This window comes from Orycteropus afer, unplaced genomic scaffold (genome assembly GCF_000298275.1).
Source record: "Orycteropus afer afer isolate SDZICR_OR568_19922 unplaced genomic scaffold, OryAfe1.0 scaffold00194, whole genome shotgun sequence".
Lineage (NCBI taxonomy): Eukaryota > Metazoa > Chordata > Mammalia > Tubulidentata > Orycteropodidae > Orycteropus > Orycteropus afer.
Genome location: NW_006921781.1, coordinates 719,493 through 733,083, shown reverse-complemented (window position 1 = coordinate 733,083; position 13,591 = coordinate 719,493). Strand labels below are relative to the sequence as shown.

Sequence of the window (13,591 nt, the reverse complement as noted above, 5' to 3'; positions counted from 1 at the left end):
CATTTTTTAGAGCTATTGTAAAGGGTAAAATAATGTTTCTAACATTTTTATTAATTTTGGTCCCAGATTTCATAGCTTAGTACATAGAAATCCAAGTGATCTTTGTATGCTAACCTTGTGAACTAGCTAAACTCAGTTACAGGAATTTTGGTGTGTATTTTTTTGTAAATTCCTTGAAATTTGTACACAATTACGTTATCTGCAAATAAACATAGTTTTCTTTCTTTCTTTCTAATCTTTTCTTTCTATTTCTTACTTTACTGAACTGGCTAAAGCTTCCAGTGTGATACTGAATAGGAGTAATCAGCCTGGACATCTTTGCCTTTTTTCTGCTCTCAGGGGGAAAGCATTCACACTTTCACCATTGAATACAAAGTAAGCTGTAGGAGTTCTGCAGATGCCCTTTATAAATAATTCCAATTTGAGAATTTTCATTATGAAGGAACTTTGAACTGCATTTATTGAATTGATAAGTTTTTTTCTTCTTTAGTCTATCAATATGGTAGACTGCACTGATTGATTTTCAAATATTTAACCAGCCTTTCACTCTCAGGATAAACTGTACTTCATTGTGCTGTATTATCCTTTTTATATATTGCTAAATTTGATTTCCTGATACTTTGTTGAGGATTTCTGCAGCCATGTTCAGGAGAATTGGTCTTCAGTTTTCTTTTCTTCTTATGTCTTTGCTTGATTTTGGTATCAGAGTAATATGGGTCTCATAAAATGAGTTGGGAAATATTCCTTCTTCTAAGATTTTCTAGAAGAAATTGTGTAGAACTGTTGTCGTTTCTTCTTTAAATGGTTGGTAGATTTTGCCAGTGAAACTATTTGGGACTTAAAATTTCTTTTTCAGAATGTTTTTCAACTACAAATTCAATTTTTAAAAAAACAGAGATCTATTCAGGTTATCTATTGCTTCTTAAGTAATACTTTTGGTAGTTTTGGGGCTTTACAGAAATTGATCCATTTCATCTAGACTGTTATGAGTAAAGCTGTTCATAGTATTCCTTCATCTTTATAGGGTGTGTGGGATCTGTCGTGATAGTCCCTTTTATTCCAATATTGGTAGTTTTTTTTGTTGTTGTTTTTGTTTTTAATTTGTTAGTCTAATAGTGTATCAATTTTATTCATCTTTTTAGAGACCTAACTTTTGGTTTCACTGATTTTCTCCTAACATTTTGTTACTTTCAATTTCACTGATTTTGGTATTATTTCCTTCCTTGTGTTTGCTAAGGATTCTGTACATACTTTTACTGTGATGATAATAAAATGAGATTTAAACTCACTTAAAGCAGCTAAGTTTTCTCTTAGTAACCTTCACGTATTTTATTTTGTATGTATTATAATTTATACACTTCTTAAAAAGTTCCTAAATAGAGAACATGATGTCAATACAGAGGTTCAGTGGTTTTCCATTTCCCTTGTCATGTGGTAAGAGTTTGCCACTCTCTCTAATGAATGGACTCTTCTTTATTTTTATAGTTCTACATAATTTAGAGGTTTTGGGTTTTTTTTCTTAGCATTTTTTCATGTGGCAATCTAACATCTGAAATTTTCTTTAGTTGTTTCCCTTCCTTTCAGTTTTTGTGTTATTTTTAACACTGAGTAATCATAAGCTCACAATGTTTTCTTCATATGGTTCATTTATTAAGACATTTATAATGTACACTGGAAGTTTTTATAATGTGTCAGGTGCTATGTTAGCAGTCTGTGCTCTGTACTGAGGACGACTTGGTTCTGAACAGTAGTTCTCAAGGGAAATTTGCAGAGGTGTTTTTGGTTGTCGCAATTTATGAGGGAGCACTAAGGCATATTGAAGGCAGGAACCAGTAACATTACAAAATAACTTTTTCTAAAAAAGGGCAAGATTCTGACAGTGCAAATAATAGTCTTTCTCAATTAATTATTCAAAACAAATACTCATTAAAACTATTGAAGTAAAATGATAAATACCATAAAAATATGGTATTTCCAAAACATTGTTCCACCTCTACTTTGGCAAGTAGGGACTGGGATCTTAAAAGCTAGCAAGCTGCCATCTAGATGGTGCCCAGCTACCACTGTCATCCATTGGAAGGGGATCTATGTAGGAGATCCTTGATAGAGAGGGAGAACAATGTGAAACAAAACTCAAAATCATTTGAAGAAAAAAAAAAAAAGGTGGGGACCAGTTTTGCTGGTCCGATAGAGCCTGGTGGAACCACTGAGACTATGGCCCCTATCTTCCCTTCAGGTCTGGAATTGAACCCACACCTCTGGTCTCCAGCCAAACAAAATACAGGCATATGAGTTAAACATTTACCTCAAGTGGATACACTCCTTGGAGAGAACAATCATGGGAGAAAGAAGGGCTGCTTATGCACAGGGAGATAGCTCAGGGGTAGGAGTGTATGGATGGATGGACACTGGGAAGAGGTAACTCTGGAGAGGAAGTGGGAGGGGAGCTGTTGCATTGTGGTAAACTGTGGTCAATGACATGAGACAAAGTATATGTGAACTGCTGTATGGAAAGTGAATTTGCTCTGTAAATCTTCACCCAAATCACAATTTAAAAAAAAAAAGGAAAAAAAAATATGGTATTTCAAGGACATTAACAGTACCTTTCAAGGACATTAACAGTACCTTTTCATTTTTAACAAGTTGCTTACGAATTGCAGAATCCCGTCTGAAGCATAATGCCTTACAACATGGTCCAAGATTACTGAGAAGACTTGCTCTTTCTTCTTTTCGTAGTAATGCAGCCATGTTGAGAGCCCCCAATTCATGTTCAAAAAGACTGTCTGTATCTTCAATAAAAATGAACATGACTTCTTAAAATATGAAAGCATTACCAATTGCTGAGCTGAATACAATCTATACCTTTTTAAGGTTGGCAACATCAATGAAAATAATTTTATTAAAGGCAACAAATTCTCTGTGAAGGACCTTCAGCATATAGTTATGCTGCTAGTATCAAATTATATAAATACTCTGATAGCCAGTTTAAATTTGTCAAAGACAAAGAAAAGACTCAGGGAGAGAATTAGACACTGATGACTAACTGTGAAAAGACGCAAAGTTCAAGTTAAGAATAGTGAAATCAAACTGAGTATCTTGCTTACCATCAACTACTTCTTAAAGCTCTAGATTTCAGGGCTTTATTCTATAACAAGATTCAAACTTAATAATATTAAGACTGTGAACTCTAAAACTTTCCTTAAGTTAGAAATGTGATTAAGGTGTTTGTCAGACAATTGCACAGTATTTCCTAGCTTATAAAATCTGGGATGAAATGTATGAAATTTAAGTTACTTAGAGTTAAGTTACAGCATGCAAGGTAGAACGAAAACACTTAAATTTTAAAAAAATTAGGAATAATTAAAGTATTTGATCAAAATAAAGATGTTGGGTTAAAAAAGATCCAGCCAGTAATCCAAATAAATAACAGAAATAGGAATGACTTCAAAGTTAGCATTCTAAGAGTCAGCCAAGAGTAGTACCAAAGGTACCAGCTACTGTCTCTACTCAAACAACATGTTCAAAGAGGCCTTGTTAAACAAAGGAAACCAGTAAAAAACACTTGGGCAAAAACAAAGCAGGTACTTTTGATTAGAATGAATGGAACTGCATTACATACTTCATTTAAATTTTCTGCAATGCAAAGCATAAATAATGAGATTAGATAATTAACAAGAAACTAGTCTCGTGTCATGTATCTAGTCAATAGGTATATAAGAAAAGTATAAATAAGCATAAAGAAACACTCAACAAAATTTTCATGTAATCAAGAAGATGTAAAAGTATGATTCTTTTTGCTCTAAATTATTTTGTATGTACACCAGCTCTGAAACATGAAAGGAGCCCTGACAGCACAATGGTTTAATACTAAACACATACTTAATTACAAGTAAAGCAAACATACCAGAATAAATGGAAAAGTTTAGCTCAAAAGAATCTAACCCTATTGCAATCAGAAAACTGATAAAAGCAATTTTAGTTTCAGTATATACCCAGGTTTTGTGTTGAAAGCCTTTGTGTGTTTTGTTTTGTTTTTTAAATTACATATAAGGTGGGAGTAGAAACAATCTCTCTAGTGTTGGGGCAAATGGAATAGAAAGATCAGTATAAATTATTTCAGAAATTACTGAATACCTACTGTGTGTCAAGCCCTGTCTAGACAAAGGCATAATGAGTAATAACAGATAATTAGACACTGGATATAGGAGTAAGCAAAATAAAATCCTATTCCTTAGGAAACTTAAATTCAGTATCATATACCAGTTTTCTAACAAAGCTATGACAGTAGCAAAAAAAAAACTAGAGATGTTTCATTGATAAACAACAGTCAAGCCCTTTTGCAGATGTGTATTTTCATTCTTTAGGCGAAGTGTCAATAAGTCAAGTCCAAACTATATTTCATAGTCGCAAAATCAAACTAGATTTTATCTCAAAATGCCACTAATACTAACAAAAGCCACAGGAGCAAATAGCTTTAGAGATGGAATACAACCTCAAAGGTTTTACTCCATCATTTTACAAATGAAATTGAGACCCACAGGAATTGCTTGCTGATGGTCACAGAATCAACCAAACAAGGCAGAAAGAATGAGGGCAAGAATCTAAATTTTCAGTCATTTTTCAGGTTAACACACATTCATAATTATCATTTATATACATTTCCTACATATACTATGTTTATGGGGCCATATTAAAATCAAGAGTTCTACTGCTTATGCTAACAAGAGAAAAGAAAGGTACATAAATGAATTAAGGATTTTTTTTTTTTTTTCAATTTCATATTAGTAAAAAACTAATTCTTGTAACCAAACTTTGGTTTACTCTCAGGGAAATACCATAAGATTGTTAAATAATGCTGTTGCTTTCATCTTTTACCTCCCTCCTCTTCCCCATTAACAAAAATATTAATAAGCTGCCAAAACAAAATAATGCAGGCACCAGACAAGAGAATCAGAGGTGTGGGGAGGAGCTGAGGGAGAATCTATAAACTACTAATACCAAGTAGGTAGTATGCCTTATTGGAATCCAGACCATCTGGCCTTAGAGATCAAGCTCTTAATCACTTTGTTAAAAACTCAACCTACACATCTGCATTTGGGTATATATAACTCCACATTTACCAGGGAAAAGGCGCCAAGACACCCACACTGCTGAGCTATGAAAAATATCTAGTCTAGTTTTCCAAGTTTCCCTTCATTTAGTTCTGGGTAAAGCACTAACTAAGTTAGGTTGATATTTGAAGCTATGTATGTATCTGTTAAGTAATTCTGATACAGAAGTTCTATTCTTCTAACTCTTCTGTGAGTTCAAATTTTTTTTCAAAATAAGTTTAAAAAACTAATTCTGAAGATGAAAATTATTATGAATACAAACGATTCCTCAAAAAAAATGTTATTGCATTATGAATGTTACAAGTCATCTTAATAGTTACAGCAGACATATAAAATGAAGTGGAATTACCTTTAGGTTTTTCTAAAAGTCTTTGACAGGTTTCTTTGACTCTGGTAAAAAGTTCAGAACCTGCTAACTTTTTAGAAATCCCAACTCTCAGCATAACAGCTCCAGGTGTGAATTTTAAGAGCGCAGCCCCAGGCTCTCGGGGTTCTTTTGGATGCTTTGGCATAAGACCAGACCAATCCACATCTATTACATCTAATGGATCTGCAAAATGTTTAACAAAGGAGAGATTTATTTTTTATACCATGAATAGAATTTTTGTTATCTATGTTGTTTTTGTTGTTATGTGCCGTGGAGTCAGCCCTGACTCATAGCGACCCCTCCTTGGGTTTCCGAGGCAGTATCACTACGGAAGTAGGATTGCCCAACCTTCCTTCCGAGGAGTGGCTGGTGGGTTTGAACCGTCAGCCTTCTGGTTAGCAGTCAAGTGCCTTAGCCACTATGCTACCATAAATCAAGGCATAATACAGAAAACATTAAATAACAAGTATTTTAAACTAAAATGTCATAATCTTAAATTGAAAGCTTTTCCATAAACATTTAATATTTAGAACTTAAGGACCCTTACAAAATAAAAAACAACTTTCCCACCAAAAGAAAACAGACAAGTAAACAAAAAAGGAAAACAAAAAAATCTAAACTACAAATAATTCATTTAAATTGCAGGATAGATCTCCCAAGAAAAAACATTACTTCACTAAGACGTTTTGACACCTGGTACAAGAAATCTTTGAAGGGTCAAATCTAGGAGTGTATTTAGTTTGCATATGTGGATATGCACACACATATTTTACCTTCTGAAAACAAGTAATTTATTATCAAATTCCTTTAAGAATCAGATAGTGGCTTTTAATAACATCAAGAGCAAACAATGCATACACTGAAAAACAATAAAAAAAATTAACAAAACAACATTCTATTTAGAAATACCTAATATTAGATAATAATAAAGATAACAATCAGATATACCTTTTACATGAGAAGAAAACATAAAATTAAGTACTAAATCAAAATTAAAAGTTAGTATTTTATATACTCAGACAAAGCAAAGACTAATGATAAATTAAAAATTGTTAGTAAAAAATCAAATTAATTGGGATGATTCAAAAGGACCACCAAAGGGTATTGCTTTGTGGTGTAGGCACTACAGTGAGCTCTCTGGCAATGCATAAAATATCAAAACAATAATCACTGAAGTCAGCAAACTGATAGAAATTGGTATGTAGTATTCAAATATAATTTCAACTATATATTTTTTAATGATCATTTAAAAAGTTATTTGTAGCACCACAGTTGTGAAGCTATACCAAAAACCACAGTCTTGGCAGTCAACATTCCAGGCCACAGAATATGAATTTCAAATTCTGGAAAAGGAATCTTAGAATTTCACTATTTTAAATGAGGCTCTTTCTAATTCTTAGGCAATGTTTACTTTCACTGAGTTGAAAATGAGAAGGAGATATCTATCTATCTATCTATCTATATATATATGGAATAAAATTTTCATTTTAATGGACTTGAAACTTTAATTGAAATATAATGACGAAATTTCTGTCTTACATCAATTCTTCAGAGAAAAGTTTTATACCATCAATCAAATAATCTTTAGTTCAACCACCTCTGCAACTGATTACCTGGCATCTTCTCTTCATCCTGTTGATCCTCCCTCTTCTCAGCATCACCTGCCAGAATTTCATCTAGTTCATCATCACTGATTGGCTCATATCCTTCTCCAGCACCAGATCCTAATGAATGTGCATCATCTAACTTGGACTCATCATCTCCTGCTAAATAGAGAAATTAATTTCATGTCAAAGTGAGCTTCCAAATGAAGAGATGCTTAAATCAAGCCAAAGACACAGAGGCTGTGCATACAGAAAAATTCTGAAAAGTATTTTTTCATTAGAAAATTACTTTCCTTTATTACTGAAACATTTAACAATTCCAAACGAAAACTGAAAAGATAAAATTTAACTTATTAAATGTGGTTTTAATACAAAAACAAAATATGGACAACACAGCAGGACAGGTTATAAGATCATAATTAAAATATGAGAAATAAAACTATCACTAACAGTTAGCATGTAATTATGTGTATTCGTGCAAATAAAACTTTAATCTAGACAAATCTACTGATTTTAAAAGGTGACAATAATTTCGTAGCCTAAATAAACTCTCTCAAAAACAAAACAAAAAAAGAAAAAAACCCACAACTTAATTAATAAAATGTATTTGAAACTTTAATCTTAATTCATAATATTTAGTTCACAATATGAAGAACAGTGAGATAAAAATGTAACCCAGAATGGAAACTAAACTAAGGTACATATACACAATAGAATACTATGCAACATTAAAGTACAATGTAGCTGCAAAACACCCTATGACATTGGGGAACTTGGATGACATTATGCTGAACGAAATAACTCAATCCTAAAAGGACAAATATAATATTAGTTCAGTATTGTAAAAAGTCAAGGAAAGGTTTATATATGGAAGGAAACTAACTTTGTTGGTTACCAGGGGTGGAGGAGGGGAGGGAACACTGAAGGGGGAAAAAAAAACATGAACCATGTCACTTTGTTGTTGTTATGTGCCGTCAAGTCAGAACCGACTCATAGTGACCCCTCCTGGGGTTTCCAAGGTAGTATCACTATGGAAGTAGATTGCTCAACCTTCTTTTGTGTATTTCGCTGTATACAAATTACATTTCAATAAAAGGTATTTTTAAAACATGTAACCCAAAAATCCACTGCCATTGAGTTAATTCCAATTCATAGAGATCCTATAGGACAGAGTAGAACTGCCCCACATAGGATTTCCAAGACTAAAATCTTTATGGAAGCAGACTGCCTCATCTTTCTCCTGTGGAGTGGCTGATGGGTTAGAATCACCAATCTTCTGGTTACCAGCTAAATGCCTTAACCACTACGCCTCCAGAGCTCCTATAAAAATGCTAGTAACTCTTCCTTTACTTCTCAACTTCCCTCCTTTTTTAAAAAAATATAATTAACAAAAATTTCAGAAGAATGTTCTAATGCAATTCAAAACACTTTGTTAGTTCCACTAGTTTATGTTCTATTTCTTTACCAACTTTTCTCAATCACCTAGGCTAAGCTTTGCCTCCTGGTGAGTTAGTTGTGAATTTAAATAATCACAAAACAACAAAATATATTTAATACTTCTAATCATTACTAGGAGCTCTGGTGGCATAGTGCCTAAGGCACCTGACTGCTAACGAAAAGGCTGGCGGTTCAAACCCATCAGCCACTCCTTGAAAGGAAGGTTGGGCAATCTACTTCCGTAGTGATACCGCCTTGGAAACCTGAGGGGTCACTATGAATTGGGTCCAACACCACAGCACATAACAACGATAACAATCATTATTATTCACACACCTTACTGACTCTACAGAACTAGTTTTGAAATTGCAAAGTATGCTTTATGCATGTAAATTTGCTGTTAGGTGCCATCAAGTCAGTTCCAATTCATAGTGACTCTACAAACAATGGAACAAAACACTGCCTGGTCCTGTGCCATCCTCACATCACTGCTGTTTTGAGTGCACTATGGTAGCTACTGTGTCAGTCCATCTCACTGAGGGTCTTCCTCTTTTTTTGTTGACCCTCTACTTTATCAAGCATGATGCTCTTTTCCCAAGACTAGTCCCTCCTTATAACATGTCCAAAACACATGTGACAAAGTCTTGCCATCCTTACTTCTAAGGAATATTCTGGGTGTATTTCTCCCAAGACAGATTTGTTCTTAGTTCAGTTTGTTGTACTGTGGTGGCTTGTGTGTTGCTGTGATACTGGAAATTATGCCTCCAGTATTTCAAATACCAGCAAAGTAACATATGGTGGACGAAGACAGTTGAGGATGAGGACCTGGCGATCTACTTCTGAAAAAGTATTGGCCGGTGAAAAGATTATGATAGCAGCAAGTATAAACTGACTTTTTCCTTGCTTGCTACTGTTGCTGAGTCAGATCTGACTCATAGCAACCCCTCCTCGGGTTTCCGAGGCATAGTGCCTAACACACTTGACTGCTAACCAGAAGGCTGGTGGTTCAAACCCACCAGCCATTCCTCAGAAGGACGATGGGGCAATCTACTTCCATAGCGATACTGCCTCGGAAACCCAAGGAAGGGTTGCTATGAGTCGGGTCTGACTCAACGGCACATAACAACAACAACAACAAATATATATTTAAAGCAAGGTGAAGCAAACCAACACACAATCAACAAATAAACACAGTAATAGCACAATGTTCTGAAGACTACAGAAAACTTCAAATCACACACACACAAACAGGACAAGATGGCCCAAACACATCACTAAAACACAGGTGCAGAAAGCCTCTGGAAAAAGAAATGGCATTGGAATTACTCAATAAGGAATTCAAAAGAATTATACGTAGGTCCCTAAACCAGATTAAGAAAGAGAACAAGGAAATGAGAGGCAAAATAAAGGAAAACAAGAAAAAGCTCTAGAAGAATTCAGCAAAATAATACAAGAACAAATTGACAAAATAAATAGAAAATTAGATACCCCACACAAAAACAGCAAATAGAAAGCCAAAAGACTGATATCAAAATTTCAGAATAAATAATGCATTTGGAGGGCAAAGGAGTAGAACTGAATCAATGGAAGACAAAACTGGCAAAATTGAAGACAAATCTCTTAATATTAATGTTAGACAAAAAATCTGAAAAAAAGAACTAAAAAACAATAAAGCAAGCCTACAAATTATGGGTGACACCATCAAGAACAACAACTTACATATGACTGGAACCCAGCACAGGAAGAGACAAAAAAACACTTCCAAGATACTGTCAAAGATTTGCTAGAAGAAAACTTACCTAATATCATGAAAGATAAGAAAATATGCATTCAGGAACAAACCCCAAACAGAATGGACCACAAAAGAAAATCACCAAGATATATCATAATCAAACTTTTCAAAAATAAAGCATCCTGAAATAGCTCAAGAAAAACAAGAAGTTAGAACAAAGGAGAACCAATAAAATTAAGTTCTGATTTTTCAGCAGAAATCATACAGGATGGCAAAAATTAAACACTTAAAAAAATTGTGTGTGTGTATATGTACACATACACATATATATAAAGCAAAACTGTCCCTCAAATATGGTGAAGAAATTATGACATTTTCACATAAATAGAAAATAAGGGAATTTGTAAAAACAAAACCAACCTTACAAGAAATGCTAGAGTCAACAGAAAACCAACAGAAGCAGATAACAACCTGAGAATGAATAAGACACATGGCATTATCACTTGGAAATCAACCCAGATATAAAATTATCAAAAATTAAATAAACGAACAAGACTGAAAATAGGGAACCAGAGCTGTCAATCTGTAAATGATGACAATTACAAAGCAAAAAGAGGGAATAAATGGTGTGGTTACAGAACTTCAAACTGGAGAGAAAGTCAAGATGATACCAAGATAGAACAGACTGTTTTAAAGTTGGGAAGGTAACAATAAATTACAGGTTAACCTCAAAGAAAATGAGTAAAAAGAAAATAAAAATTTTAACCCAAATAAAAAGAAGAAAATCACATAAAGATCCAGTAAACACTAAAACAAAAGCAATAAAGGAAACAACATGAAAATAAATAAACAACAAAAACTGAGCATAGAAAAGTAAGTAGAACAAAGAAACCATCAACACTAAAACAACAACAACAACAACAAAACTCCCACAGCAAATGACAGCAGTAAATTCACACCTATCAATAATTACACTGTCAATGAATTAAAACCAGTCAAGAGACAGGGAGTAGCAAAATGGATAACATGACCCATCAATATGCTGTCTATAAGAGATACACCTTACACACAAAGAAAACAATAATCTAAAATCAAAGGATGGCAAAACATATAGTTAAGCAAATAGCAACCTGGGAAAAAAAAAGTAGTAATACTAATTACTGATAAAATAAGACTTTAAAGCAAAAACTAGCAAAACAGACAAGGAAGAAACAATATAATGATCAAAGGGATAATCTAAGAAGACATAACCATAATAAATATTTACACATTCAATTAAAGAGCCTCAAAATATATATAAGGAAACTTTAGGACAACTGAAAAGAGCAACAGACAACTCCACAATAATATTAGGAGACTCTAATATACCGGGAGCTCTGGTGGCATAGTGCCTAAGGCATCTGACTGCTAACCAGAAGGCTGGTGGTTCAAAGCCACTAGCCACTCCTCGGAAGGAAGGTTGGCCAATCTACTTCCGTAGTGATACTGCCTCGAAAATCCAAGGAGGGGTTGCTGTGAGTCAGATCCAATTCAATAGCAGTGAGTTGAGTTGAGTTGAGTTCAATACATCAGTTTCAATGAAGAACAGACAATAAGAAAGAAACTCAACAAAGATATGGAAAATCTAAAGAAGACAATCAACCAACTAAGCCTCATAGATGTATACAAAACACTCCACCCAATACAAGCATAATAGACATTCTTTTCCAGTGCACGTGGAACATTCTCCAGGAGAGACCATATGTTAGACTACAAACAAACAAACTCACTGCCATCAAGTCGATTCCAACTCATAGCCACCCCCCTTTGTGTTTCCAAGGCAGTACATCTTTACAGAAGTAGATTACCCAGTCTTCCTTCCGTAGAGTGACTGGTGGGTTTGAACTGCCACCCTTCTGGTTAGCAGTCAAATGCCTTAGGCACTACACCACCAGAGCTCCTGGCAAGCCTCAATAAATTTAAAAACATCGCAATACTACAAAACATCTTCTCAGATGGCAATGTTATAAAATTAGAAATCATTAACAAGAAGATCAAAGAAAAAAAAATCAAATATATGGAAAATGAGTAATATCCTTCTTAAAAACTACCAGGTAACAGAAGAAATAAAAACTGAAATAAAAAAGTTCCTTGAATCAAATGAGAATAAAAACACAACGTATCAAAATCTTTGGGACACAGCAAAAGTTCTGCTCAGAGGACAATTTATAGCAATAAAAGCACACATCAAAAATAAAGAACCAAAATCAAGACATTACCCCAACATCACAATTACAAAAAGAACATTAACAACAACAACAAAACACACAGTCACCAGAAGAAAAGAAAGAATAAAGGTATGAGCAGAAATGAATCAAACAAAAACAAGAGAAAGAATCAACAAGACTAGAAGTTGGTTCTTTGAAAGGATTAATAAAATTAAAGCACTGCCAAATTTAACAAAGGAAAAAGAAAGAGGATGTAAATAACATGAATTACAAATGAAAGAGCTGACATAACAACAGAACAAACTAATACTAAACAGGTAATAAGGCAATATAAAGAAATGTACTTCCACAAATTCAAAAACCTAGGAGTAACAGACAAATTTCTAGAAAAACACTACCCAAACTAACACAAATTGAGGTAGAAAATTTGAAGAGACCCATCACAAACGAAGAAATTGAACAGGTCATGAAAAAACTACCAATAAAAAAAGTCTTGGCCCAGATGGCTTCACTGATAAATTCTACCAAACATTCAGAGAAGAGATGACACCAAGTCTACTAAAGCTATTCCAGAATATAGAAAAGGATGAATGAATACTCTTGAAGCCATTCTATGAAGCAAGCACAACCTGACACCAAAACCAGGTAAACATACCACTAAAAAAGAAAACGAAATATCCCTCATTAATATAAATACAAAAATTCTCAACAAAATCCTAGTCACTAGAATCCAACAACTTATCAAAAAAGTAATACGTCATGACCAAGCAGGATTCATACCATGTACACTAGGGAGGTTCAACATAGAAAAACAATCAACATAATACACTCCATAAATAAAACAAAGAATCACATGCATATCAATATATCTGTGATAGTTGCAGCTGTGTGTCAACTTGGGTGGACCCCAGTTCTGTGTGGTTGTTATCCCTCTGCACTTGCGGAAGCTAAGGCTGCCACCAGCCCAATGTTTCCTCCAGGGACTTTGGACTTGCCAGCTTCTATACGTTTGTGAGCCAATTTCCCAAGATAAATTTCTCTCTCTCTCTCTCTCTCCACGCTTTGCTGGTTTTTGTGTTTCTCTAGAGAACCCAATTTAACACATTTGGTACTGAGAGTGGTTCTAGAGAGAC

General features: G+C 34.1%; 1 protein-coding gene across 1 annotated transcript in view; it reads right to left on the bottom strand.

Moving 5' to 3' along the window:
- ZC3H13 (zinc finger CCCH-type containing 13) overlaps positions 1 to 13,591 on the bottom strand; it is a 162,818-nt gene that overhangs the window by 4,427 nt on the left and 144,800 nt on the right. Inside the window, exons 14-16 of the mRNA XM_042781909.1 lie at positions 7,092 to 7,241; positions 5,461 to 5,661; positions 2,626 to 2,789 (exon numbers count right to left, since the gene is read on the bottom strand). Coding sequence (XP_042637843.1) covers positions 2,626 to 2,789; positions 5,461 to 5,661; positions 7,092 to 7,241 — 515 coding nt within the window. The remainder of the gene's footprint in view (positions 1 to 2,625; positions 2,790 to 5,460; positions 5,662 to 7,091; positions 7,242 to 13,591) is intronic.